The 27,744-nt window shown below is 43.5% G+C and overlaps 1 protein-coding gene across 7 annotated transcripts; it reads left to right on the top strand.

Moving 5' to 3' along the window:
• The first annotated feature begins 269 nt into the window (after nucleotides 1–269).
• Nucleotides 270–23,489, top strand: nfatc2a (nuclear factor of activated T cells 2a). 7 transcript variants are annotated; one of them, XM_089014919.1, is made up of 13 exons: nucleotides 2,395–2,487; nucleotides 2,804–2,846; nucleotides 2,935–3,046; nucleotides 3,596–3,766; nucleotides 3,856–4,514; nucleotides 4,589–4,757; nucleotides 7,772–7,974; nucleotides 9,375–9,547; nucleotides 11,927–12,067; nucleotides 13,664–13,719; nucleotides 13,810–13,942; nucleotides 14,580–15,239; nucleotides 22,202–23,489. In XM_089014919.1, exons 3-13 carry the CDS (start codon nucleotides 3,035–3,037, stop codon nucleotides 22,255–22,257), a joined length of 2,433 nt encoding a protein of 810 aa, XP_088871045.1. In that variant the 5' UTR covers nucleotides 2,395–2,487; nucleotides 2,804–2,846; nucleotides 2,935–3,034; the 3' UTR covers nucleotides 22,258–23,489. The 7 variants fall into 7 exon arrangements, with proteins under 7 accessions (XP_088871060.1, XP_088871052.1, XP_088871029.1 ...); XM_089014934.1 differs by lacking the exons at nucleotides 2,395–2,487; nucleotides 2,804–2,846; nucleotides 2,935–3,046 and adding an exon at nucleotides 270–824; XM_089014926.1 differs by lacking the exons at nucleotides 2,395–2,487; nucleotides 2,804–2,846; nucleotides 2,935–3,046 and adding an exon at nucleotides 270–851.
• The last annotated feature ends 4,255 nt before the right edge of the window (nucleotides 23,490–27,744 follow it).

Below are 27,744 nucleotides of genomic sequence, written 5' to 3'. Positions count from 1 at the left end.
CGAATATTCAGCGCCAGTCTTAAAAAGTAAAATATAGCTATATGCGGTGGAATCTTTGTAAACTACGCTCAGTAGAAGTCAGTTGAAGTGATTTTGCAAATGATGGACACAACTTGTCCGGAAGTTTGCGGTTGTCCTTTAAAGGAAGTGGCTAAACTAACTGTCGTGCACATAACATCCCCAAACTACCGTTCCCTAAGGTGTATTGTGTAATCAAAGAGCGTCCCTTATTTGTCGCTCAGTGCTCATGCTGCCGTAGAGAGCGGCGGAGTCCCACAATGAGGTTGTTGTGCGCTACTGTCTGAGAGCAAGCCGCAGAAATGCTTTGGCTGAGGAATGAGAGACGTCATGGATTCCTGAGTGTGGGTCTTTGCAGGAAAAGCCCTGAGTCTCCCAACATGGAGCCGCTCCAGGTTTCCATGGCGAGGGCGCCCAAACAGGAGGAAACACTGAGGGAATCCCGTTATTTTACAGCATTGCAGCATTATAAACCCTCGGAGCAGGGCAGGGAAGCCGCTCTCGTGACTCCAAAGAAGAAGAAGCAGCGGCCAGCCGAACCGCCGCCGCCGACGCCGCTCCTTTACGCTCAACTCGGACGGGACTTTTTACAACTTGGACTTTTTTTCTCAGCAATTTTTTTAACTGAGAAATTCAAACTTTGCCATGCTTGTTAGATCCGAGTGACTTTAATGTGATTTTCCCCCGCTCCCGACATTTTTTTTTTTTTTTACATTTCTTGGCCTTTTTTCCCCTTTTTTGTCTCCTAATGTTTAGAGGGACCTGGAGAGTGACCCAGTACCACACCATGAGGTCCATGGATCAAGGTACTGCTCAAGTGTTGTGATTCTATGGTAATCAAAACATTTTCATTATTTGTTACATCTTCCTGAATGAATATAAGTTGACAAGTGACATCGTTAGCCTCGTCTTTTCTACGCGTTACCATGTTTTGGGCCACAGTCGAATAATTGAGAGACATCGTTGTGGCCAGAATTCAAATTTCATCTATTCTTTGTGAATGTTGCGACTATGTGTGATTATTTATTTTATCAAAGCTTTCTCTCGTACGACTTTTTGTGACTGCCAAACAAAACACGTAAGATTATTTTAATCTATTTCCCCATTGGGTGAAATCCACGTTAAATATAGTTTGAGGGTTGCCATTTGGCAAGGTAGCAGTTGGTCTGTTCCAGTAGGATAGGGCGGTTTCCCCAAATGTATGCTGTATTGTTTTAAATTGAAACTATTGCAGTTGCTGTGCATTGTTGCAAAGTTTTGTCAATGCAGCATGTCAGACACCAGGGTGCAGCAACACAATTCAAAGCCCGTTTCCAATCTCAAAAAGCAGCCAACGTTGTCATCTTCACTGATTATAAATGGCTTTTTTTTTAATTCAACACCACGACCATTCCTGCTATGCTTAAATAAGCATTTCTTGGTTTATTTGCAATGCAATTCATTTGCCATATATTTTATATGCTGTACTTCAAACAAGATTTTGGACCGAATCACTTGAGTTTTTTTTAATTGCAGATTCTTATTATTACATGCATCAAACGGCATAAAAAGACCAGAACTGTAATCGTTTGATGATGAATGTAATGGGCGTATTAATTAACATGGCTACAATTTATTTTTATTTACTGTATCTTACCGAGCCTATCCCAGCCGTTTTCAGGCCCGAGGCGGGGGACACCCTGAATTGGTTGCCAGCCAATCACGGGCGCACAGAGACAAACAACCATCTGCATTCACACTCACACCGAGGGACAATTTTATTGTTCAATCTGCCTAAGATGCATGTTTTTGGAATGTGGGAGGAAACCGGAGGACCCGGTGAAAACCCAGGCGGGCCCGGGAACGACACGCAAACTCCATATATAAATAGGTGTTCACAATGACAACTAACTAATCAATCATTGTTTGGGGTATTGTGTTTTTTTTTCCTCTCCACACGATTAAAAATAACTTGAAGCAAATGTTGTTCTTCTTGTGGCTACGAATAAAAAAACGTCCGTATAGCACATGCTAATACTGTACGGTAGTATATACGTATTAGGTATCGATCCCCGAATGGCGTATGTTGTCAAGCAAAGCTTGGCCGCGGTTCCAAATGACTCGATGGGCGGGAGAGGGCGTGGGTCGTGCACTTGACATGTGACAATTGTTCCCCCGTCACACGCAAAGCAACGAGACAGGAAACATGCGTCCTCCTGCTCCCTGACGACAGTGTCTTTTTCATACATTTTGGTTTGGTATTCATTTGCCTTTTGGAGTCCCGAGTGCGCTCCACTTGTTGGCGCGCCTTCCCCCGCCCTTTTGGTCCCCGACGCGGAATCGACGTTGGACAGATGAGCTCCTTGTACGATCAGAAGCGCTTGGAGGAGGAGCTGAGCCGGGTCAACTGCACCGACGACGATCTGGACTTTGAGTACTTGTTTGAATATGAAGCAGCTTACGGCAGCGAGGCTGAGGGAGGACGTCAAGGTTGGTGAACGGAGCCCCCCACCACCCAATCAGTCCCTTCCTTTGGCGTTCATGGTGATCGATAACTAATACCAGTGCGGTAGTTGTTTTTTCGAGATAGTTAAGAAGTGGTTTGTGAAAAGTTATAGGGCACTCAAATCCCAAAACATCAAGTGAGCATTTCCTTGACAAACAAAAGCGCACACTTTTTCCGTATCCCGATTCAAAGAAATACTGTGCTCTTCAATACCACCAGATACATATTTGAAAATATTCCGTTGAAAAAGATAGTCAGGTTGTGTGTATTGGACTCTGACAAGGCTGTCCTTTTCCACAGATTGTCTTCAGAACCTTAAAGGACAAGCGACGCCTCGGGACAAGTTGTGTCCATCGTTTGTAAAATGACTTCTACTGAGCGTTTTTGACAAAGATTCCACCGCATATTAAAGCTATATTTTACCTTTTAAGGCTCACGCTGAATATTCCGGAAGTCTTGTTTTTGAGTTGGTGACCATTCCTGACGTGACATCACATTTGGAACGCCCCCTGCCCGAGAAAGCGACACATAATGCATTTTGCGGTACTTTGTTTGCTCTGATAACTTTGTGTTTATGGCGAAATTCGAAGGAAAACTACATAAATAACGCGATGGTGAATCCTTGGGTCCTGCACCAAAAGTACTATTAGATACTAATTGACACAAATTCCCAGCAGACAAATCAGCCCATTTCCAACGGAGCTTGGGCGCCATTTTCTGGGTGCTACATTTCTGTCCAGATGCCTCAAAATGACACGGAAAAACTTCTTTAATGGATTGCAAACATGTATGCTTTCCTCTTCAGAACTATTTGAATCATATTCATAACCGGATGAGGAACAAGAAAGCATCTTTTCCGAATCTGAAGCATTTTTTTGGATTCTCGTGCAAGGCAAGACGTGTTGGCGTGACGTCACGAACAAGGTGGCGGGACCTTCTGAAAATGCCCAATTGGCAGCTCAATTTGTTGCAGTTTTAGTTGTGGCCAGACAACAGATTGCTTGCCAGAGAATGGAGATACCTTTGAATGAATCACGACTTTGTAAAACTGGAAGTCCAAATTGTGATGGCTATTTTTCCTTTTCTGTGCAGATGAGCCAAATCTTGCCTGCCACAAGGTGTTCAGTCCCGAGTCTGAGCAAAGCTTCCCCTCGGCGGAGGTCTCCCCGTATGCTCGCAAGTCCTGTAGTCGCTCCTTCATTGAACACCAGAGCGAGGTTCTGCCGGGATATGACGCTCAGGAAGCAGCGAACTACCTGGACGGTACCCGGCCTCCGAGCTTGGCCTTGAGCCCGCGCATTGAAATCACGCCGTCGCGGGAGCACTACAGCCACTGTCGCGACTCCCTGCAGAAGCGGCGCCCCGACGTCAACAGCCCCCGACCCACGTTGACCGTACCGGGCCACGAGAACCTCTCCTACCGCGAGCCCCAGTGCCTGAGCCCCGCCAGCAGCAACTCTTCCGCCAGCTGGCATTCGGAGAGCTATTCCCCCTGGGCTTCCCCCTGCGTGTCCCCCAGTGGCGGCCACAACCCCGGAGACCTGTGCCCCCGATTACAGAACATCCACGCCGGCTCGCCGCGCACCTCCCCGGGAACGTCGCCGAATGCCGGCCTGACCGAGGAAGGCTACCTGGGAACGTGCTCGCCCTCGCCGCGCCCGGGCTCCCGCTCCACCTCCCCGCAGGGTAAACGCACCTACGACATGTACAGGAATCCCGCTGTGATGCCCGCCATCCGTTCCCGAAGCCCCTCCCCGCTGGGCGGCCACGTGGATCGGAACGCGGCCACCCACTATCCGCACAACGCCATGCCGGAAGCCATGAACGGTTTCGGTTTGCCCAGCAAACTCGTCAAGACTTCCAACCAGGTCTACACTCTGTATCCGGAGCATCACGGCGGGGGGAACTACTTGGTGTCATGTGACCAGGATTTGAAAACCGAAGCCTCTCCTGAGCCCTTCTTTGTCATCCCTCCGATCTGGTCGAAGCCGCCGGTCTCCGGCGTTTGCAGGTTCAATTGGAAAGACCGGCTCACGCCGCATGAGCTATTCCAATCGTCTTATCTGCGTCTTTTGTGCCCATTAGCGTCCCGTTAGCGTCTCTGCCCCCTCTGGAATGGCCCGTGCCAAGCCGGACGGACCACTATGAGCTCCATATGGAAGTGCAGCCAAAGCCGCACCACAGAGCTCACTACGAGACGGAGGGAAGTCGAGGCGCCGTCAAGGCCCGCACAGGAGGACACCCTGTGGTGCAGGTACCGCCACAAATCCCGCTTAACCGTCAAAACACAGAGCAAGGCTGGTTAGACACATTTATATCACACGCGTGACTTTCAAACCACCAATAAGTCAAATCCACAATATAGAAACACTGAATCGATTGCAAACATGTATGCTTTCCTCTTCGGAACTATTTGAATCGTATTCATAACTGGATGAGGAACAAAAAAGCATCTTCTCCCAATCGGAAGCCATTGTTTTGATTCTCCAGCAAGGCAAGACGTCTTGGCGTGACGTCACGAACATGGGGGCGGGACATTCTGAAACTGGCCACTTCCGGTTTCAATTTGAAGTCGTTTTTAGACGCTCGAAGTCATTTTTATTGGTGTTTTGCATTTGACGAAAAATATCATCCTGCGTGTTTTGGCTATTTTAGATGCTATAAAACGTTTTTCTGACGTCAGTTAGGAAACACAAAAATGGGGTCGGTTTTAAAAAGTAACCCAAATAGAAGTGTATGGTGCCATTTTTTGATGGTGATACTAGTGCGGCGTGTTCTACCGGAAACAAATTCCTTGTGTGTTGTACATACTTGGCAATAAAGATGATTCTGATTCCGATTGTTTTGCCCACCCGATTTTAGCAGCCACCTCTCAAAGCTAGACAGGCAACAGAAAAGCACATCTTCTTTTTTGTAAATATCCGCCACACAGCTTGGCTCAACCACACAAACCATCTGACTTCCTCCACCACTTCTTTTTAGGTCCATATGTCACAAAACATTGACAGTAACTCCATTTTGTCGCTTAAGATAAAGCTACGCCTTTAGTGAAATTCACGTTGTTTTTTTTTATGGTATTACATGATCTTATTTGATCCAAATGTTTAAAAAAATGCCCTTTTTTATCTTTCAAATGAAAGACAAAGAAGAACCAAACCAAAATGCTAATCATGACAACTTTGTAGTAGTTCCACTTTGAAGTCTTTCCCCTTCTCAAATTCATCCTTGACTTTGCAATTTTAAAATGTTATTTTTTTAAGTCTATCAAATATATAGAAGGGTGAGTGGTGGCTTAATTTGGGTGTAAATGCTGCAGCACACCCTGCGCCACCTTAAAAAAAGTGTGCAGTGTGTCTTAAAAGAGATTTAGTCCTTTTTTTTTTACAGAATGTAGAATAGTGCCCAGGTGTCCTCCTGTCATGTGAAAAATCAAGAATAGGAACAGACTTTAGACTAGCTGCAACTCATGATTTTAATAAATCTGGATTATTTTTGTTCTTAACTCCTGTCTTCCTTCATCTTAAATTGCCTGATTTATAGGCCAGACATTTTAATACTTGGGCAGAGTAGAAACAATGGACTCACACCTGATGGCTTGGTCGGCATCCCACAAGCACAACAATTTGCAGCCAATCAACTTAACGGCATTTTCATTTCATTTCATACTTTTGCTTTGGGCCTCATTGTCCTTTTCGCTGCAGAGACTGATGATATTGTTGTTGCATCTTTTCCACATTGCCCAAAGATGGCTGGCTTCTGCCCGGCTGGACACGAACGACTGCAGTCCTTCACGTTGTCATTCCTTTCTCCTTGTTGCATCCTTCCCGCCATGTGACCCCCCCGTCCCCCCACCGCCCATGCTTTACTTTTCCTACTCCGTGCTCGGTCATGACTCACTGCTCCTGCACGTCACCGTGACAACCGCCTGGCCTGGCCGCTCATGTTTGCGCTCGGTTTCTCCTCTGTCCACTCCCTGCGGTTGCCATAGTGACAGGCCGTCACAAAGATGTGAAAATGTCACAAAAAGTACATTCTCTATTTTTTTAAGCAGATATTGCAAATCTTTAAATATGTAAAGCACAACCGACACCAATTTTTTGTTTCCTAACTGACATCAGAAAAACATTTTATAGCATCTAAAATACCCAAAACACGACTTCAATTTGGTTTGGTTTGGTTCGGGGCCGCCACAAAAATGGACAAAATCCGACTGACATCAGAAAAACATTTTATAGCGTCTAAAATACCCAAAACACGATATTTTTAGTCAAATGCAAAACACCAATAAAAATGACTTGAAGTGTCTAAAAACGACTTCAATTTGAAACCGGAAGTGGCCAGTTTCAGAAGGTCCCGCCCCCTTGTTCGTGGCGTCACATCAGGACGTCTTGCCTTGCTCGAGAATCAAAACAATGGCTTCAGATTGGGAGAAGATGCTTTTTTGTTCCTCATCCAGTTATGAATATGATTCAAATAGTTCTGAAGAGGAAAGCATACATGTTTGCGATTGATTAAAGAAGTGCTTGCGTATCAATTCGAGCTGTCTGGAATCCAATGTAGCATCCCAGAAAATGCAGAAGATGGCGCCAAAACTCCGTTGGAAATGGGCTGATTTGTTTGCTTGGAATTTCTGTCAGCGTATATCAAATAGTTGTCTTGGTGCAACACACAACGATTCACCATTGCGTTATTGATGTGTTTTCCTTCTAATTTCGCCATCAACACGAAGGTTTCAGACCAAACAAAGTACCACAAAATGCATTGTGTGTCGCTTTCTCGGTCAGGGGCGTTCCTTCCGTGACGTCATGTCAGGAATCGTCACTAACTCAAAAACAAGGCTTCCGGAATATTCAGTGCGAGTCTTAAAAGGTCAAATCTAGCCATATGCCGTGGAATCTTTGTCAAATACGCTCAGTCGAAGTCATTTGAAGCCATTTTACAAATTATGGACACAACTTGTGTGAAGGCGTCGGTTGTCCTTTAAATGGCAAACACGACCTGGATGAGGTCATAAAACAACGGGAAAGTGCACCAAGTACCTGAAAGGGAAATCCTGTTGGTGCCACACTAAAAACGCTGCAGCTTTAATTATATATATATATATATATATATATATATAAGCCAGTTTCACTTTTATAAAGACACCAAACAATGCCGGCCCGCAAACCGGTTCAACTAGTTGCATTCACTTGCTTTCATTCAGGTGTGGATCATGGCGCAACTCCTAACACCTTTGTTGTTGTTGTTGTTGTTGTTGTTGTTTTTTAGTTGCGCGGCTACAAAGGCAAAGAGGCGCTCTGCTTGCAGATCTTCATCGGCACGGCGGACGAGCGCATTCTCAAGCCGCACGCCTTCTACCAAGTGCACCGCATCACTGGCAAAACCGTGACCACCAATAGTTTGGAGAAGATTGTCAATGGAACCAAAGTCTTGGAGATGCCTCTGGAACCAAAAAACAACATGAGAGCAATGTGAGAATCTTGGCACTTCTTTATTTATTTCTCGTTGTACATTTCTCAAAGTGCAGTTTGAATGAAATCCAAAGGTTGCACCGGAATCCAGGAAAAAAACCTCCATTCGATTTCTAGCCCCCTCCACTGATGAAACGTCATCATTAACTCAGTCACTGCCATTCCCAAATTTACTTGGGAATTGAAAATTTGACGCGGAGCGCCATTCGCCTGTTCGGGCTTTGTGGTGCCGATAAAGCGCTAGTCAGACCTGTGGCAATGTTCCCTTCCACGAGCTGGCAGCATTTGCCTTTTCAAGCTCAGATAACTCCAGACCCATATTACTTAGGAATGAACTATTTTTTTCTGGTGAAAGAAGAGAGTCAAAGGTTTCTTACACTGCATCGAATGTTTATGTCGTCCTGAAACTAAGTCGACTGTTGCTACGTGTGGCTAAGGATGTTTCTGCTTTGTCTAAGCAACGGTCTCAGGAAATAGAACAGGTTGAAAAGCATCTGTTGATTAACGGAAAGCAGCTAGCAGGGGACAGTGTGAATGAGGGTATTATCGCAGAGAAAGCACGGCAACTTCACTCAGCTATCATCGCGAGGAAACTACATCAACTACCATCACAAAGGTCAATAAAACAACTTTATTATACAGTACAGTTTATTTCTTTCATTACAATACAATAGCATATTTATTTTGTGTAGTTTTAAGGCTTATTTCGTAGAAAATTATGTTTTATGGGGACCTGGGAATGCATTATTCTCATTTTTAATTGCTTCTTATGGGAAATAAATGTTTGGCAGACAGACTTTTCACCTTAAACACACCAATTAAGTTTGTAAGCTGAGGTATCACTGTAAGAAAAAGAGCTAAGTTCACTCATTTGGCTACTTAACTCATTCACTGCATTCCCGAATGTATTTGGGAATTGAAAATATGACGTAGAGCATCATTCTCAAGTTTGTTCAGGTTTTGGTTTTTCATGCTTAGGTGCCGATAAAGCGCTGGCTGTGGCCTCTGGCCATGTTTTTTCTTTTCCACTAGGGGGCAGCATCTCTTTTTTTCCATTTTAGCGCTTTGTTCCGGCTTCAGCTGTTGTAAAAGCCCTATATTAACCATTATGTATGTATTGCATTGTATTTTGGACAGCTGCCCTCATTTCAAGCTTATATAACTCCAGATCTATATAATTTAGGAATTAACTCTTTTTTTTCTGGTTTTTCTCTGGTTTCGAACGCTGTATTGAATGTTTATGTCGTCCTAAAACTCAATATTGTGCAATTTGAGTGACAAATACCCGGGCACTGGAGTCACGGACGGACACATTTCCACATCTGGCAGTGAATGAGTTAATTGTTCATCATCATCATGTGAAGAAATTAAAAGCATGTGCTTTTCATTCCGTCTGACAGAATTGACTGCGCCGGTATCTTGAAGCTGCGGAATGCCGACATCGAGCTGAGGAAAGGCGAGACGGACGTCGGGCGAAAGAACACGCGCGTCCGCCTGGTGTTCCGCGTGCATATCCCTCAGGCCGGCGGACAGCACGTCTCGCTACAAGTGGCCTCGCATCCCGTTGAGTGTTGTAAGCAAAAGCAAAACACTCTTTCTTTGCTTTGCATATTTTTCATCCTCCAACATTCAAATGAGTTTGCAGCGGCTTCCAGTCATCAAAGATGTCTTTATGCTCACGCGGCAGCGCCATTTACTGCGTGTTTGCTCCACTGCATGAGTGCCGCTTGGCTACATCCAAGTATGTTTACACAGTCTTATTAAAGCCACGGCTGTAATCAAAAGTCAAACAAGATCCTCTTTTTTTTAATTCAGTTCTGTCGGGAACACAACATCCCTCTCAGAGAAAATGCTCACAACTAAAATAAGCCGTCATTTCCTGTCTGTTTTCTGGTCGGGGAAAAAACTCGTTGCTGCCTGTCTGCGCGTATAAGGCTTGTTGGTTGCAGTTGACTTCCTTGGTAACGCGAGGGTTCAAAGGTCGGGTCTGCTTGTTGTCGCCACAGGTTGTTCTTGTTGTTTTGGTTGCACGATGAGAAGGGAAAATATTTAGCAGAGTTCGGCACCGCCACGCCTGGACAGTAGGGATCCATCTATAGGGCCGAAACTACCAGTAAGACTTTAGTTTGCTGACGAAGCTTCTTGGATAAGAAACGTCCGACACCTTCAAATTTGCTGAAGACACCTTTTCATAGAAAACATTTAGATTTTTGTTTAATTCTACATGACTGCAAACTTCCTCAAAAGGTGCTTGAAGTTTTCAATGTCTGATTGCTGATGAAGATTTTTGAACATATCAAGGCTTCACTTACTATTCAAAAAGTCATCAAATTGTTCAAATCAAGAACTATTCTGACTTTTACTTGATGGACCGAGACACCTGACCAAGGACTTTCACCACGTGTTTTAAACATATTGTTATGTTTGATCAAAAACTCACCATTTTTACAACTCATTCACTGCCATTCTCGAATTTATTCTGGAATTGAAAATATGGTGTGGAGCGGCATTCCCGAATTTGTTTGGGTTTTGATTTTTCTTAGGGGAGTGCCGATAAAGCGCTGGTTAGACCTCTGGCAATGTTCTTTCCCTTCCCCGAGGGGGCAGCATTTGCCTTTTGGACAGCCGCCCTCATTTCAAGCTCAGATAACTGCGGACTCATATAATTTAGGAATTAAGAAGTGACTTTAAGTTTTATAACTGTGCATTGAATGTTTATGTCGTCCTAAAACACAATATTCCGCTGCTAATTTTATGTTAGGGCATCTTAAATCAAGTATATCCTTTTTTTCAGGGAAAACAACTTGTAATTCTTGTCCATATTAAACACAAGCGTTGAAATGTACAACAATAAAAATATCTTGAATCAATTAAAAAAAAGATTAAAATAAAATAGATTGCACTTAACCATATTTTAAATATTTGGTCAAAATGTATTGAGAGTCACTAATACCTCATTTCCCCTCCGTCTTGAAAGTCTTATTTTTTATTTTTATGTTCATAAGTTTATTTATTACATTTTTAATGGAAATTATTTTTCCTGTACGCTCAAATTGGACTTGCAAGGGAGAGAGCAGAGCGCATTTAATGTTGCCAGAGATGCCTTCGTCAGTGTACTGGTGGTCCTTGGTTTATGACAGATTTAATTTTATTTGGTAATGACGTAGCCCGCCCGAGTAATAAAGTAATAAAGTTTGTACCGTACACTAATTACTCACTGTCATAACTTTAAGTTACTATAAATAAAAAGTTGACACATAACTGTTCAAACGCGAACATAACCAAGATAAATAATTGTGAACCTTTTTTTCCATCATTTCATTGATCTGTAACCTCGACAACACCATTACAAAATAATTCATTAAAAGTGGGGGGGGGGGGGGTTAAAATTAAAACACAAAAATAATCTGACTCCACACTCTTAGAACTGAGTGGTTATGTTTTGTTTTTTGTTTTTTTGTTGCTTATATTGTAAACCCCCTTGTGATGGGTCAACTCCAATATATATATACATATATATAGATCTTGATATGTATGTGTATATATGTGTGTTGGTAGGTAGGTTGGTAGGTAGGTAGGTAGTCTTCCTTTGACACTTTTATGAGATGAAAGACAGTAGCATCTTTGTCCCCAATCATCTGTTGTGTTCATTAAAATGTTATGCATTGCCAGTACTTGCGGTATCAGAGTAGCACGTGGCTTCGGTATTAATGATTATTCATGTGCGAACGCTCATACTGGTATCAATCTGGAAAAAAAAAAATGGATGGAATGTTCCGAATAGCCCCTGCAAGTCATAATTACAATAAATATTTGGAAGAACAAAAGCCAAAAATGTAACAATGAAATGAAAAGCCCCAAGTAGGGCAGTCTCGGCGCACTCTAACGCTCCCTTGATGATGTATTCTCATCAATTTTATAGTTGTATCTAACAATACTGCCTGCCTTGCAGCTCAGCGTTCAGCACATGAACTTCCCATCGTGGCGAAGCAGGATTCGGACAGCTGCTCCGTTCTGGGAGGCCAGCAGATGATCTTGAGCGGGCAGAACTTCAGCTCCGATTCCAAAGTCATTTTCATGGAGAAAACGGCGGGTGAGTGGCCTGATTTCATATTCTCAAGTGATTGGCTGCATTGGCTCGCTCCTTCTGCCATAACCTTAGAAAGGAAGTGACTACTGACTCATAAAGTCACTATCAAGCTCACATTTTCACCGTATCGACGCGATACACCTCCCCTCACTTCCTCTTGGGCTTTTCTTCCTCGTTGGCTTTCCATTTCGTCTTCACAACCAGTCGCCTATTTATTGCCACATTAGTAACCAGTTTTTGTTGATTTAATTTTCCCGATGAAAGTAGGTTTTAACTGCGGAATCCCTCTGAATGGAAGACAGCTGCGTCTGTCTGGAGCTCTGCCGGCTTTGCGTGATGTCGGGCCCAACCTCCTTCTTCTAATTTCCACATCCTTTCATAATCACGAGCAAATGTTGGGGTCTCCCTTAGAGTGGAATTGTAACACAGCGCAAACAAACGCCAGTGCCAAGACAGCAATCAGAGTTGATGGTCGAAAGTTGGCAACACTTGTGGAATTCCCGTTTCCCACCCCTTATCTGACTCATTTAAGCCATGTGTTTTTAATTATCATGCTGACAAAAGGGTTTCCCAGCTACAGGAACTTTCTGAATCATTTGAAGAACACCTCATGCCGAAATGTGATCTCATATGAAATTTGAAGTGGTTGTTTATGTGGAGCCAAACTGTGGGTACCCTCAGTGGTCTTTTAACAAATAGGGAAAGAATAGGGAATGAAACCAAAAATTGGGAAGAGACAAAAAGGAGAGGAGTAGCAGTACCTTACATTGCAGGAGTTTCTGAAAAACTACAGAGTCCTTTGGCCTACTTATTTCAAACCTATCAACACTTTAAGGCAAAAATTAGCGCATCCAAAAGATAGACTGCCAAATGAAAAACAAAGTCGTGTAGTTTATTCAATACAGTGTAAGAATGAAAATTGTAAAGAGCAATACATTGGGGAGACTCAACAAATTCTCAAAAAAAGACTTTATCAACATGGCAGGCATAATACTAGTGGGCCTCAATCGGCAGTGCATATGCACCTAAAAGCTAGCAACCACTCAGTTGACGATAATGAGGTGAAAATCTTCGCGAAACAACATAGATGGTTTGAAAGGGGAGTAAAAGAAGCTATTTTCATAAAACAGCTAAAAACCTCCACTAAAACGATACGGTGCATGGTGTCAGGTTCAATTTGGATCGTTCGTACAGCAGACTGCTTAGGCAACATAGGATTAGTTATGCTGATGAGGTGATACCAGGGCAAATAGGGCAATCAGGTCAGTCGCCAGTCAGGACAATAGAAGCAATCAGTGGAGCCGCAGGGATTAGCCCTCCGCTACCCCCAACCTGAGAGCAGGGACCTATCATAGCAGAGTCCGGCACCGCCACGTCTTGACAGTAGGGATATATCTATAGGGCCGAAACTACCAGTAAGACTTTAGTTCGCTGAAGCGTCCGACACCTTCAGAGAAGTACAGATGACGGCTGAAGAAACCTTTTTATGCTTTTCAAATCAGAGATTTTCTAGAAGACGTTTTTTGAGATTTCAGATAATGCAAAATGCGACTTTAGTGTCGATTAAACTAAAATCCAAACCCTGTTTTAATATTTCAGATGGGATGCAAATTTGGGAAATGGAAGCGACTGTGGACAAAGATAAGAGCCAGCCGGTAAGTGCGTGACATCTCGCTCGTGATGTGATCTTTCGAGATTCTCCGGATAAAAAGTGTCATCTTTGAATTGTTGCCGTTGTCTCAAAGAGTATGCTGTTTGTGGAGGTGCCGTCCTACCGCGACGCGTCTATCTGCCATCCTGTCAAAGTGACCTTCTGCGTCGTCAATGGCAAGAGGAAACGGAGTCAGCCTCAGCACTTCACCTACACTCCACTGGCATGTAAGCAAGCTTACAACGGAACAATCGGCATTTGGTCCCTTGTCCACTCTGAGTCCGCCATGGCCTTGTTTGGATACCTGTACCTTGACCCAAATCCACAGTGGCCTGAAAAGTGGCCTCTGTGGCTGCTAAGAACAAAGTGTAAATGTTGCACGGCAGGTAAAAATGGAGAACATTTGCTTTCCAGATGCGTGTTTTCGGACTTAAGAATTGAACCAATCCCATTTCAGCCATCATTTGTTACCAGGATGAGAAATCTACCTGGACACCTTCACAATCAGTTCTGCGGGCCCTGTCGCATCAAATGTGTCGATCGAACTGTTGCTTTAACCAATCAGATTTCAAGTTGCCGACAACGAGGCCTTTTCGCAGGCTGGCTAACGGTACCCTCTAGTGGACTGGTTGTAAATCACACTGCACTAAATATATGAGTGGCAGTCGCTGCTGTAGCTGGAGTAAAGGCTGTATAGTCATAAAATAGTTATCAAGGGTTGGATTGATTTCAACGTAGCACTACTGAAGGCCTAGGTGTGAAATGCACAGCTCGCCACTGATCTAACCCAACAAGGAGACGTTTCTTCATGCAATGCAAACAAGAATACTGGTGACAAGACCGCCTTTATGTCTTTTTATTCAGCTCCATCCATCAAGACGGAGCCCCTTGACGAGTATGACTCGGATCGCATGAGCTTCGCCGTCCCCCCGGTCATGGGCATCGTCCCTCATTCCTACTACCACAGCCCGCACGGCGTCCTCCACCCCGAGCACGGCCTCGTTTCCAACATGGCCTCATGCCAACGACTTGGCTCCAACCTCCTGGGACAGGAATCCCGCTTCCACAACCAGAGTCCCGCCATTGTCTTCTGTGGTGCCGGGAAAAGCCCGAGCGGCAGCCCGGGCGCCTATCGGCAGACTGCTCCCATGATCCCTGACCCCCACCGCTCCGTTCTGGTCCACACTGGATCTCAGGCACCAAGCGCCGCACCCGTGGGTGCAGCCCAGCACCCGTCGATCATCCAGTTTTCCCAAACCAACCACCACCTGCTTCGGGCGGGGGAGCAGGACCGGCCCGTCGTCTATTGCGAAGGCTACACCCCGCAGGGCACCCACCCGTCCCCGCAGGGGACCCACCCGTCCCCGCCCCCCCAGGTAGACGGGAACCCCCCTCAGCAATACCCAACCGTGATCCAGCAGCAGAAAGCCAGAGTATCTCCCGAGGAGACGCCGGACAACCAAGCCAGGAGGGTGACGGTGAAGGAAGAGAACCTGGACCAGGTCTACCTAGATGACGGTGAGTGTAAGTTCATGTTTTTTACTTACTCTGAGTGCGCGCGCTAGCTTTAATCAGCCAAGACACACATGGCGATCTTCACCCCCTTTCGAACAATTGAAGGATATTTACACTATCATCTTGTCGAGTCGCTGTGATCAAACGGCTCATTCGTTTCAATCATGAGGTGGAATGACACCGTACTCGAGGTGGAAATAACGCGGAGTATGACTCATATGTTTATGCTTCAACCTGTCCGACCTAAGACCCCAAGACAGAATTGATGTCGGAGCACATCCAGCATCAGGCGGGATGTGCTACTTCCTTATTTTGGAGCAAAAAGGTTTGTTGGGGATTCAACTCTTGTAGACGGATGAATGTGATGTTCATCAAGCACACTATTTTTTGTTTGTTTTGAAAGAAAGGGGAATAAAAGTGTCACCCCAGACCGCCGACACGTTGATATTATGTTGGGAACACAACTTCCATGGCAACCATTGTCAAAGAATGGAAGGACCTGCCCGGGAGAACCGGGGAAAGCCTCTTTGTTTGTTGTAGTTGGCCGGCGCTTCTCTTTGGCCTCATATCCCACCTCACCCCACCCCCCATCCCCCTCCAGATCCTGCGGGGTAACCCTCCAGAGGATTTTTTTTTTTCCGACCACAGGATTCTGCCAGTGAGGCTTCAGGAATTCCTTTATGCAGCTGCTCTGCTCCAGGAATCCAGCACGATATGTGCGCGATAGAACAAGGAAAAAGGGGAAGTGTTGTGTATGTGCCGTGCGGTTCCAAAGGAAAAAAATAAAATAGCTCTGGAATCTGTATTTTTTGGGATGGAGCTCACCAGGTTTCCCCTGCGCAGTAAACAGCAACAGGCTTGTGACTTGTTAAATGAAGACTTGGGAGAACAGCGATACTGTTTGACTCCTGTCCTCACGAGTCGCTGACAGCCAAACACGCCTCCCAATGTTTGTTCAGCTTTGACTTTTCCGTATGTTGGCGAGTTCTTCTGTTGTTGTCATGTCACTACTTTGGTGCTGAAACGATAGTATTGAGTAGCCTTCCGAGAGAAGTGAGAGGTTGGATGCTCATGAATTTTTTTTAAAGGGAATGTCAAGTGACTTGAGTTATCACCGTGCAATGCTATTTGCCATCCGCTTCATCCTCACAAGGGTCGCAGGATGGGTGGAGCCTATCGCAGCCGTCGACTGACGCCCTGAACCAGTTGCCGCAGAGACAAATAACAATCTGCGCTCACACCTAGGGACAATTTTGAGTGTTCAATCTGCCTGTCATGCGACAACCGAAATAAAACATTCAAGCTCCACGCAGGAAGGCTGAAATGGAACTCGTGACCTCTGCACTGTGAAGTCGACGCCCTAACCACTGAGCCAACGGGCCTCACGTGCAATACTGTGTATTTTACAAATAGCATGTAGTGGATTAATTAATAAAAAATGGATGAACGATTGGGTAAATAAATACAGAAATGAATGAATAAATAAATTAACTAATCAATGAAAAGTGCGAGAAGTCATCCAAACCAACACAATTGGACTATTTTGCTATTTAATACCAAGTGAAGTTTGTTGTCGATAGCACAGGTGTCAAAGTGCAGGCCCGGGGCCAGATCTGACCCGCCACATCATTTTATTCGGCCCGCGAAAGCAAATCAAGCATGTCAAGTTCAATGATGCTTGAGAATATCCCAAACAAAATTTCCAATTGTTGGTTTCAAAAAGTGAGGTTGTTTTTTCCTCTTTTTTACCACTCTGGTATGCCAACTCTGCGCTTCTGTTTGCAACCCACCCGCGCCTACCCATGCTGCTCGCTACACGTTGGAACTTGCCAAAGCGTTGTCGACCTTCTGCAGCGAGTTAGCTCAGAAGAAGCGCGACAGGCAGTCAGCGTGTGTGAGGCGGAAAAAAAGGTCAGAGGCGGTGGAGCAGGTGAAACGAACGCTTCCATCCGATGAAGATCAGACTTGTCGACGGAGATAAAGCACACGTTGACAGCTTGGACACACATTAGGCTTAGCATACGCAGCAGCGTTGTAAGGCCTCATTACACTTGAGTTCCTGTTTGAAAGGATCTGTACCTCTGCCAAGCTCATTACTTTAACGAGAGATCATGCTTTGGACTCACTTAACTTAAAGGACAACCAACACTGTTTTTGTGTTTCCTAGCTGACATCAGAAAAGCGTTTTAGAGCATCTGAAATAGCCAAAACACGCAGGCTGATATTTTTCGTCAAATGCAAAACACCAATAAAAATGACTGCAAGTGTCCCAAAACGACTTCAAAATTACCTCGGAAATGGTGAGTTTCGGAAGGTCCCGCCCCCTTGGTCGTGACGTCACACCAGGACGTCTTGCCTTGCTCCAGAATCAAAACAATGGCTTCAGATTGGGAGACGATGCTTTCTTGTTACTCATCCAGTTATGAATATGATTCAAATCGTTCTGAAGAGGAAAGCATAAATGTTTGCAATCAATTAAAGAAGTCCTTCCGTATCATTTTGAGGCGTCTGGACTCCAATGTAGTGTCCCAGAAAATGCACAAGATGGCGCCAAAGTTGGAAATGGCCTGATTTGTCTGCTGGGAATTTGTGTCAGCAAATATGAAATAGTAGTCTTGGTGCAACACACAATGATTCACCATGGCGTTATTTATGTGTTTCCTTTTTTCGCCATTAACACGGATCAACACGACGTTTTCAGAGCAAACAAAGTACCCAAAATGCATTGTGTGTCGCTTTATCGGATGGACAAAAGGCAAATGCTACCCCTTCGTGGAAGTGAAAAACATTGCCAGAGATCTGACCAGCACTTTATCGGCACCCCCTGCAAGAAAACCCAACAGCCGCACAAATTCAGGAATGGCGCTCCACGTCACACTTTTCAATTCCCGAATAAATTTGAGAATGGCAGCAAATGAGTGACGATGTTTGAACAATGTCAATGAAAATTGGCACACTACGTTTCAATTCCAAATTTGACAGAGAGCATGCAATTTGAAGGACTTTTTCTTGAGCTATCTAACTCATACGAATAACGACATTTGTGACCCAGATGCAGTTAGCTGTCATTCAAGCCCTTGTAAGGGGTGCCGTGCACATGTATGGCAGATGCAGAACTCCAGCCGTGAGCAGGCGTGCGCTTGGGCCTGACTCGGCTACTGCGCCGAGTCAGGCCTTGGTCTCCGCCCACTGGCGCCGCTGTCGGGAGCCAGACACTCTCCTATTGAAGACGGAGCCCGCAGTGCCAAGCCTTCATTAGCTCCACTTAAAGCGCTGCTCTGTGTTGCCGCGTCTTGAAACGTGTTTGATAGTCATGCTATGACGGCGAGATAAAAGTGCCCTGAAGGTGTCCGAGCAAATTCCACCTCAGACTTCAAATAAACATGCCGGCTGATGCGGTGACGACAACAGAGATTCCAGTTTGGCAACTTGTAATGCCACCTCCCAAAAACGCTTCATTTTGCTGTTGGCCAACAAAGGCAAGGAGCCAACTTTGGATTACTCTTCACAACTTTGACGTTTTACTTTGTTGAAATTATGACACAATATACTTAACGCCCAGTTTCCATTCAAGGAGATACACTCTTTTTTTACGCAATCTATAAGTGTTATAAGCACATGTCGAGCAAGGCTTTGTCAAAATGCGCCAAGAATTATGATTATATAGAAGAAGCAGAGTATACACGTAACAGTGGGCATGATCTCAGTGGATGCTTGCTTCTACTTGAGTACGCAGCAGTTCGCTGCGCCTTTGTTGGAGATGGAACATTATCAGATACGCGCAACTCTCCACCGCCACCAACAACAACACTAACAACGACCATATGACCTAGTTTGTCACCACCTACAAAAGTGTTGAAATAGGTGCCGCTTATTAGAGGCTAACATTGTCATGTCTTAGACTATTCCTTGAAGGAGGCACCGCATCTACAGCATTTGGGGAGAAATAGACATTTGTGTGCTGAATGTCACATTTGATGGCTTGGGAAGCCCGACAGTGGTGCTTCTATTTGTATAGAAGTCCTGAAAAAGTCACTTTTTCGTATGTCTTCTTGCTCATTTGCTTTGTGAAACAATTGCTATTTATATCGGGAGCTCTTACGGAAGTGTTTGTTTGTACTTTTAGTTCCGCACCCGTTGACCTATGTTGCTGAAAGCTTTAAAGGACAACCAACATCATTTTTTTGTTTCCTAACTGACATCAGAAAAACGTTTTATTGCATCTAAAATACCCAAAACACGCAGCCTGATATTTTTAGTCAAATTCAAAACACCAATAAAAACGACTTCAAATTGAACCCGGAAGTGGCAAGTTTCAGAAAGTCCCGCCCCCATTTCGTGACGTCACGCCAAGACGTCTTGCCTTGCTGGAGAATCAAAACAATGGCTTCAGATTGGGAGAAGATGCTTTCTTGTTATTCATCCACTTATGAATATGATTCAAATAGTTCTGAAGAGGAAAGCATACATGTTTGCAATCGATTAAAGAAGTCTTTCTGGGTCTTTTTGAGGCATCTGGACAGAAATATAGCACCCAAAAAATGCAGAAGATGGCGCCAAAGCTCCGTTGGAAACGGATTAGTCTGCAGGGAATTTGTGTCAACTAGTATCAAATAGTAGTCTTGGTGCAACACACAACGATTCACCATCGCGTTATTTATGTGTTTTCCTTCTAATTTCGCCATCAACACGATGTTTTCAGACCAAACAAATTACCCAAAATGCATTGTATGTCGCTTTCTCGGTCATGGGCGTTCCCTCCGTGACGTCATGTCAGGAATCATCACCAACGCGAAAGCAAGACTTCCTGAATATTCAGCGCGAGTCTTAAATGGTAAAATATAGCTTTAATATCTTTGTAAAATACGCTCAGTAGAAGTCATTTGAAGTGATTTTACAAATTATGGACACAACTTGTCCGGAGGCGTCACGTGTCCTTTAATGCTAAACAACAAAGTACAAGCATCCAGTTGTCATGTTGGGTCGGAAGTATGGGAGACCACCAGCCAATGTGGCTGTCAAAATAAACAGCCAACGTAATCGGCAGTCGTGTATGTGTGTGTGTGTGTGTGTGTGTGTGTGTGTGTGTGTGTGTGTGTGTGTGTGTGTGTGTGTGTGTGTGTGTGTGTGTGTGTGTGTGTGTGTGTGTGTGTGTGTGTGTGTGTGTGTGTGTGTGTACATTGGCGCGTAGCGACGTTCCGGGCCGCCACTGCTTCCACTGTGTCGCTAGCAACTCATTAGGTCCGATGACTAATGTGAACATTTCAAAGTGGGCCAAAGAAGCTCTTGGTTTGCAATTCAGGCCATGACGTGACATGTTGTGTCTGTGCCTTTTTGTAACCATGGCGACACACAGCCCCACTAATGTATATTGTGTTTTAGATGCTTTAAAATGTTTTTCTGATGTCAGTTAGGAAACAAAAAATGGTGTCGGTCGTCCTTTAAGGTGTCTACTGCTGATGAGGCATATCTAAATTGTGTTGCAGACAAAGAAAAAAAGGGAGTGAGTTTACATTCTGAGTTCTAACTCCAACCTTGAAGCATATTTTTTTTTTTCATGAGGTTTTAGTCTTCCCCCGCTATACAAAATGTTCACCTCTGGGTGCCCTGCCATATCGTAACAATCTCCATTATCTGCTCATCATTGTTCAGGCCAGATGACACCTGGTTGCACTTCCTCATTGCTTTGGGCATCGGGACACGTACTCCGTGGACTGTACACGTGTGTAACTTCTTTTCAGGCCTCATTTTATTTCCTAAGCACCGCGTCAAAGAACCTCTGTGCGCTTGTGCCACACATTGTGGTTCTATTTTTAGAATTTTGATGCGAACGGTTTCCATTTCGAAGTGCTAGCCTTTTGTGAGGGTTTATGATGACATCAGCAGGAAGTGATTATATAGCGCAACTCGATAGGAAGACACCTTCGGAATCCATTCCGCCTCATTTGCATGTATATTTGATTTATAGGAGATATATTACATGAGCATGTTTTCATCTTGTTATTGGAATTTTCATTCATTTACTTCGAGCTTCAACTGGTTTTATCAGAACGGACGTCAGAGGTTTCATATCAGGCTGTACAGCTTCTTCAAAATAATTATTTTCTCTTTGCAGTCATTATGGGGGAGACTAAATCCTAAATTAGTAATTAAATAAATGTAGACTCAAAGAGAAAAATTGGAGAACCAGAGAGGGTGAATCTAATCAGTTCCATGATGTTGACTTCATGTATTTCTAACAAGGGCTTTTCTCATTTTTTTTCAACCCTCAATAATTGGCTGAACATTTAAATGTATTTTCAAAAAAGATCAATGGTGAGGTTTGAAATGGTTGCTGCGATGCATATTTTATATACTTACGTACTGAACTATAAATGTAATTTGAACTGAAGACAACTAACTATGTACGTATATAGTGTATCTTGATTTCATTTGCCTCCGACTGTGACCTCCTGAGACTGACTCGACAGCACCCTCTTCTGTTTGTTACGCAGTAGTGCACTCTAAAGTCCAAGTCGTTTATTCCAAGCTTGAGCAAATGTAACATGACTGACTTCATTTATACCTCGTTTTTGATGGCCTCAATTGGGTCGAGGGTGAGCTGAAGCCTTTGCCAGCTAATTTGAGTGAGAGGCGAAATACACATTTGCTCACCGCTGATCTGAACAATGCACGCTTTAACAATCAACAATGATTGTTGCTCATCCTGAAAGATTCAAGGTTAATCCATCCAGGCCCGTCCGTCTTCGCCATACACATATAAGATGGAATACAGACGTTTCTTTTCACAATCAACATAATTGGTGGCGGAAAAAGTGAGGATATTCTAGCAAACCAGCAATTCAGCAATTCGCAAGCATAATTAACATTCCAAAAAAAACACATATCTGATGAACTTGCTGTTGTATTTTCAGTTTTTTTTAGTTTGTTATTTTGTTTTTTTTAATAGAAAGTGTTTCTGTGCTTTACAGTGAATGAAATCATCTACAAGGACTTAACTGACGTGCAAAGTCGAGGGCAATCCTAAAGGAAAGCTCCAAAGCAGAAAATGACATCACGCGCTGCCCTGAGCCCTCCGGAGGGTTCTCCACATTGGACATGATGGCTTTTGCCCCCCACCGCAACCATGCCGCTATACACAGATGGATGCACGTATACAGGTAGAAAAAAAGAAAAAACATAACTGTGCCTTATTTTGGTACTAGAGGTAGTTAACCTATGCTTGTTTACTAGTGAGTGAATACATGAAGAACACCCAAAACTTAAGCGGTCAATCATCTGAAAAAGTGCAGCATCCTTTTACCGAGCTATCAACTTCATGTGCACTATTTTTTTTTCAACCGGATGTGTTGTGTAAATAAATGTATTCCATTTTATACATCATGTGTATTTTGCATAGTATTCGTGTGTAGTGTCTTCACAGGGTATGTGATGCTGCATTTCTGAATGTTTGAAATCTAAATTCTAAGTCCAGTGACAATCTGCACTTTGATCCATTATCGGTGGCCTTTTGGAAGTATAATTGCGTCTATTTTATTTGTTTGACTCTGAAACTTTTACTGTGTGAATAGAGTAGATTTGTTTTCTTTTTTACATACAGTGAAAAAAAACTATTAAATGCCAAAGTCTTGCCTATGCACAAGATTATTGCAAGCCACAGTTTTCTACTTGTACCTTTAATCCACACTCGTGAGAATATACAGCTATGCTAAAATAGCTGTGAATGAAAATATATTTTTTTTTTTCCGAAGCCTTTCGACCTAATCAGAAGTTATTTACCTGATCAACATTTTATATGAAAATCTGCAAATAGGCGTGAAAAGTAAAAATATATAGAAAGATAAAATTGGACAAAGAGCTTTTTTTTTAACATAAAAAATATATTTTGTAATATTGCATGAATATGAATGATGTTTGCCATTGAGCCAGTACAGCACAGTTGCCTTATCTTGAATGTAATCCCCCCCCATTTTTGTGTGTATTGTACATATAGACCTTAAAGTGCGATTATTATGCTGACGTATGCGTAGCTTGTTATTTTGTTCTCCATTAATATCATCATAATATCATTTATTTTGTTTGTTTGGTCTTTTTTGTACAAGGAAAAACTGAAGGGAATGAAGCCTCATTTATAACCGAGGCCTTTTTGTTCACTTGTTTAATTTCAATGAGATTTTAATACGTCTTATTTACTGTTGGTCTTTAAGCCATGCTATTTTTTTTTTTTTTGTATTCTTAAAAGAAGCAATAAACCATATCCTTACGCAATCGCTAACGTTTCATCTCTTGATCTTCTGCAACGATGATATATGAATGTCATGGAATGGGACATTCACCAGGAGACAAACTGCAACAGGTGATTGTATCAATACATGTCCTTCAAATGTTTATGTTTTCCTGAATAATTCCTCATTTGTGAACTAGGTGTCATGAAACATCCATCCATCCATTTCCTTCACCGCTTATCCCAAAGACGGGTCGCAGGAATTGCTGCCGGAACTGGTCGCCAGCCTGCCAGTCACAGGCTGACACCCGAGTGCTGGTATTAAAAAAATGCGTGGTAGGTTGATACTAAATTGTCTTGAGGTGTGAGTGGTTGTTCGTCTCTGTGTGCCCTACGATTGACTGGCCACCAGTTCAGGGTGTACCCCGCAGACAGCAAAGATCGGTTCCAGCATGCCCGCCACCTTGATGAGCGCTCATGAAAATCGATATCTTAACAACACTCCTTAAAGGACAACCGACACCACTTTTTTGTTTCCGAACTGACATCAGAAAAACGCATCTAAAATACCCAAAACACGATATTTTTAGTCAAATGCAAAACACCAATAAAATTGAGTTAAAGTGTCCCAAAATGACTTCAAAATGAAACTGGAAATGGCCAGTTTCAGAAGGTCCCGCCCCCTTGTTCGTGATGTCACGCCAGGACGTCTTACCTTGCTCAAGAACCAAAACAATGGCTTCAGATTCGGAGAATATACTTTCTTGTTACTCATCCAGTTATGAATATGATTCAAATAATTCTGAAGAGGAAAGCATAAATGTTTGCAATCGATTAAAGAAGTTCTTCCGGGTCATTTTGAATGATGTGTAGCGTCCCAGAAAATGCAGAAGATGGCGCCAAAGCTCCGTTGGAAATGGGTTGATTTGTCTGCTGGGAATTTGTGTCAGCGAATATCAAATAGTAGTCTTGGTGCAATGCACAACGATTCACCATTGGATTATTTTTGTGTTTTCCTTCTAATTTGGCCATCAACACAAAGTTTTCAGAGCAAACAAAGTAGCGTAAAATGCATTGTGTGTCGCTTTCTCGGTCAGTGGCGTTCCTGACGTGACATCACATCAGGAATATTCACCAACTTAAAAACAAGCCTTCCTGAATATTCAGCGCGAGTCTTAAAAGGTAAAATATAGCTTTAATATGCGGTGGAATCTTTGTCAAATACGCTCAGTCGAAGTCATTTGAAGCCATTTTACAAATTATGGCCACAACTTGTCCGGAGGCGTCGGTTGTCCTTTAAAGTGAATGCTAGTTAATACTGTGCCACACGTTTCATCCCTGCCTCACACAGCGAAGGCGGAAGTGTCGGGTAGGCTCGGGGCAACGGTTGCCGTGGAGACAGCTTGTTTGGTGCGTTCTTTGTGAATGAACCTTGTGTCCAAAAACTCTGGTCTATGATGTCAGCGCCCTTGAAAAGACGGCACGTGGGTCTCGCCGCATACATGAGTTGTCTTGAACACACACACACACACACACACACACACACACACACACACACACACACACACACACACACACACACACACACACACACGATCATGACTCGCGTGGCCTTTCAACGCTCAATGCTTCACTGGCTGTGAGGTCCATGCAGAAAACACACTTGAATGCAATACAAAATGAGCCTTGCGTTCCATTTGTCCCACTTTCAATAGTTGTCAAAGACAGAATTTCAAGACAAGCGTCACTATGCACAGTTGGTGACGTCATTTTGCATTTTCCGTAATATAGCCATCAACTTAAAGGACAACCGACACAAGTTGTGTCCATAATTTGTAAAATCACTTCAATTGACTTCTACTGAGCGTATTTTACAGATTCCACCGCATATAGCTAGATTTGACCTTTTAAGACTCGCGCTGAATATTCAGGAAGCCTTTTTTTCGAGTTGATGACGATCCCCTACGTGACGTCATGGAGGGACGGCCCCTGACCGAGAAAGCGACACACAATGCATTTTGCGGTACTTTGTTTGGTCTGAAAACTTCGTGTTGATGGCCAAATTAGAAGGAAAACACATAAATAACGCAATGGTGAATCATTGTGTGTTGTACCAAGACAACTATTTGATATTCGCAAACACAAATTCCCAGCAGACAAATCAGCCCATTCCAAACGGAGCTTTGGCGCCATCTTGTGCATTTTCTGGGATGCTACATTAGATTCCAGACGCCTTAAAGTGACACGGAAGGACTTCTTTAATCGATTGCAAACATTTATGCTTTCCTCTTCAGAACTATTTGAATCATATTCATAACTTGATGAGTAACAAGAAAGCATCTTCCCCGAATCTGAAGCCATTGTTTTGATTCGAGAGCAAGGCAAGACGTCTTGGAGTGACGTCACGAACAAGGGGGCGGAGCCTTCTGAAACTGAAACTTTCTGAGGTCATTTTGAAGTAGTTTTGGGACATTTGAAGTCATTTTAATTGGTGTTTTGCATTTGACTAAAAATATCAGGCTGTGTGTTTTGGGTATTTTAGATGCTATCAAACGTTTTTCTGATGTCGCAGATTTTTGTCCATTGCGGGTTGTCCTGGTCCCTATTCACCGCGAAAAACGAGGGATTACTATAGTGCACTTTGAAAAACATTTTAATGAATCCTTATGCCCATTATTTTTTTAGAGGATGTCCACTGATGCGCTTTTCTGTGTGACTTCAAGTCTCCCTGTACCAGTTGGACCCTACTAATGACCCCGTGTCATTCTATACTAAGTGATCATTTCCTTTTGGGAACGTGTTGGCTTGAAGGTAAGCTTCACACGCAATCGCTATTAAATAGCAGTATGACTTGTCGAACTGAAGGGGGAGACAAACACCTGCAGAAAAAAAAAACACCGGATGCCTTCATTAAAAAGAAAGAATCAGAGTTGGTTAAAAAACGTATCATCAATGGGATGCAAATCCAGTTGGTGCAAAAAAAAAAGAAAAAGTAAACAATTTGACACAGGTCTTTGCTAAAGAATACCTAAATCATCTATTGAATCGTATATGGTCTTTGCAAAATGTATGACGCGCAATTTCCAACATTGCTTTTGTTGCTGAAGAAATCAAACGGAGCAAATGCTTTGGTTTTATCTCGTTCAGACAGAAAACAGGATATTGATTGGAGTATTTGTTCCTGCCACTTTGAGTTTTACTGTGCAAACTGCTGATCGTTGTTGTCAGCATACAAAGAAAGCCGACGTTGCAGTTGATGGTACAGCAGCAGATTGACTGTAACACCGATTGAAATTAAAAACAGCAACTTTGAAGGAAAACCCGTGTGAATGATTCACTGCCTTTGCAAGTGCCTATATTTAAAATAGCATCTCCCCTGTTGCCATAGTGACCCCAGCCAATCATACTGGTGGACCAACTGAGGTTTTTACTTCTCGATGGCTACGCCAGTTTTACATCGTTTTGTTTTCCTCGAGAGTGGTATCGACAGTCATGACATCATCTAGTGTGGAGCTAATCATCGTTCTTTTAATAAGCACGACACTCAATGATCACAAATTAAGATAAAACCAGACGCTCCCTGCCTTACGAGCATTCGTGTTACGAACAATGGTACAGAGAAGATTTTTGCTGGTACAGTATGTCGAAAATGTTCCGACAGAGATTAATTATAAAATAGATTTTGTATTGCGGGCTCGCTTGCGATTGGCTGCGTATTGTACGTCACGCATTAGCACGCGCACAAATACATCATTTTAGAGGTTACGAGGGCTGGATGTTTAAACTACGGACTCCAAGACTGACCAATCAGTGCCCGGCAATGCTGAAATGTCGCCAATGAGTTCAGGCCCCGATCCGCTGAGCTCGCTTATGATTGGTTACGTAGAATGTGGGCGGGGAGCAAATCCCTCTTCTCAGGAGGACGCGTAATTACTAAATTACGCGCCAGCAGCTGCACTAATGCCTGACTGAAGACCCAAGGATATATGTTGTCGTACTACAGTAGGTGTGAATTTATTTTACGACGGTGAGAGCGTCTGTGTTTTATATGCCCTCGTTCAGTGTTTTACTTAAAGGACAACCGACGCCTCCGGACAAGTTGTATCCATAATTTGTAAAATCGCTTTAAATGACTTCTACTGAGCGTAGTTTACAAAGATTCCACCGCATATAGCTATATTTTACCTTTTAAGACTGGCGCTGAATATTCAGGAAGTCTTGTTTTTGAGCTGGTGACGATTCCTGACGTGACGTCACGGAAGGAACGCCCTTGACCGAGAAAGCGACACA

The sequence above is a fragment of the Hippocampus bargibanti genome, linkage group LG01 (genome assembly GCF_051943395.1).
Source record: "Hippocampus bargibanti isolate YZ-2025 linkage group LG01, ASM5194339v1, whole genome shotgun sequence".
Taxonomy (NCBI): domain Eukaryota; kingdom Metazoa; phylum Chordata; class Actinopteri; order Syngnathiformes; family Syngnathidae; genus Hippocampus; species Hippocampus bargibanti.
This window is presented reverse-complemented; position numbering and strand designations above follow the sequence as displayed.

Bases quoted from the DNA above. Each gene is read 5' to 3' on its own strand.
- nfatc2a (XM_089014889.1), top strand. From the start codon at position 2,352: ATGAGCTCCTTGTACGATCAGAAGCGCTTGGAGGAGGAGCTGAGCCGG. The intron at 2,488-3,595 runs GTTGGTGAACGG...TTTTCTGTGCAG, and splicing joins GGCTGAGGGAGGACGTCAAG to ATGAGCCAAATCTTGCCTGC. The intron at 13,943-14,579 runs GTAAGCAAGCTT...CTTTTTATTCAG, and splicing joins CACCTACACTCCACTGGCAT to CTCCATCCATCAAGACGGAG.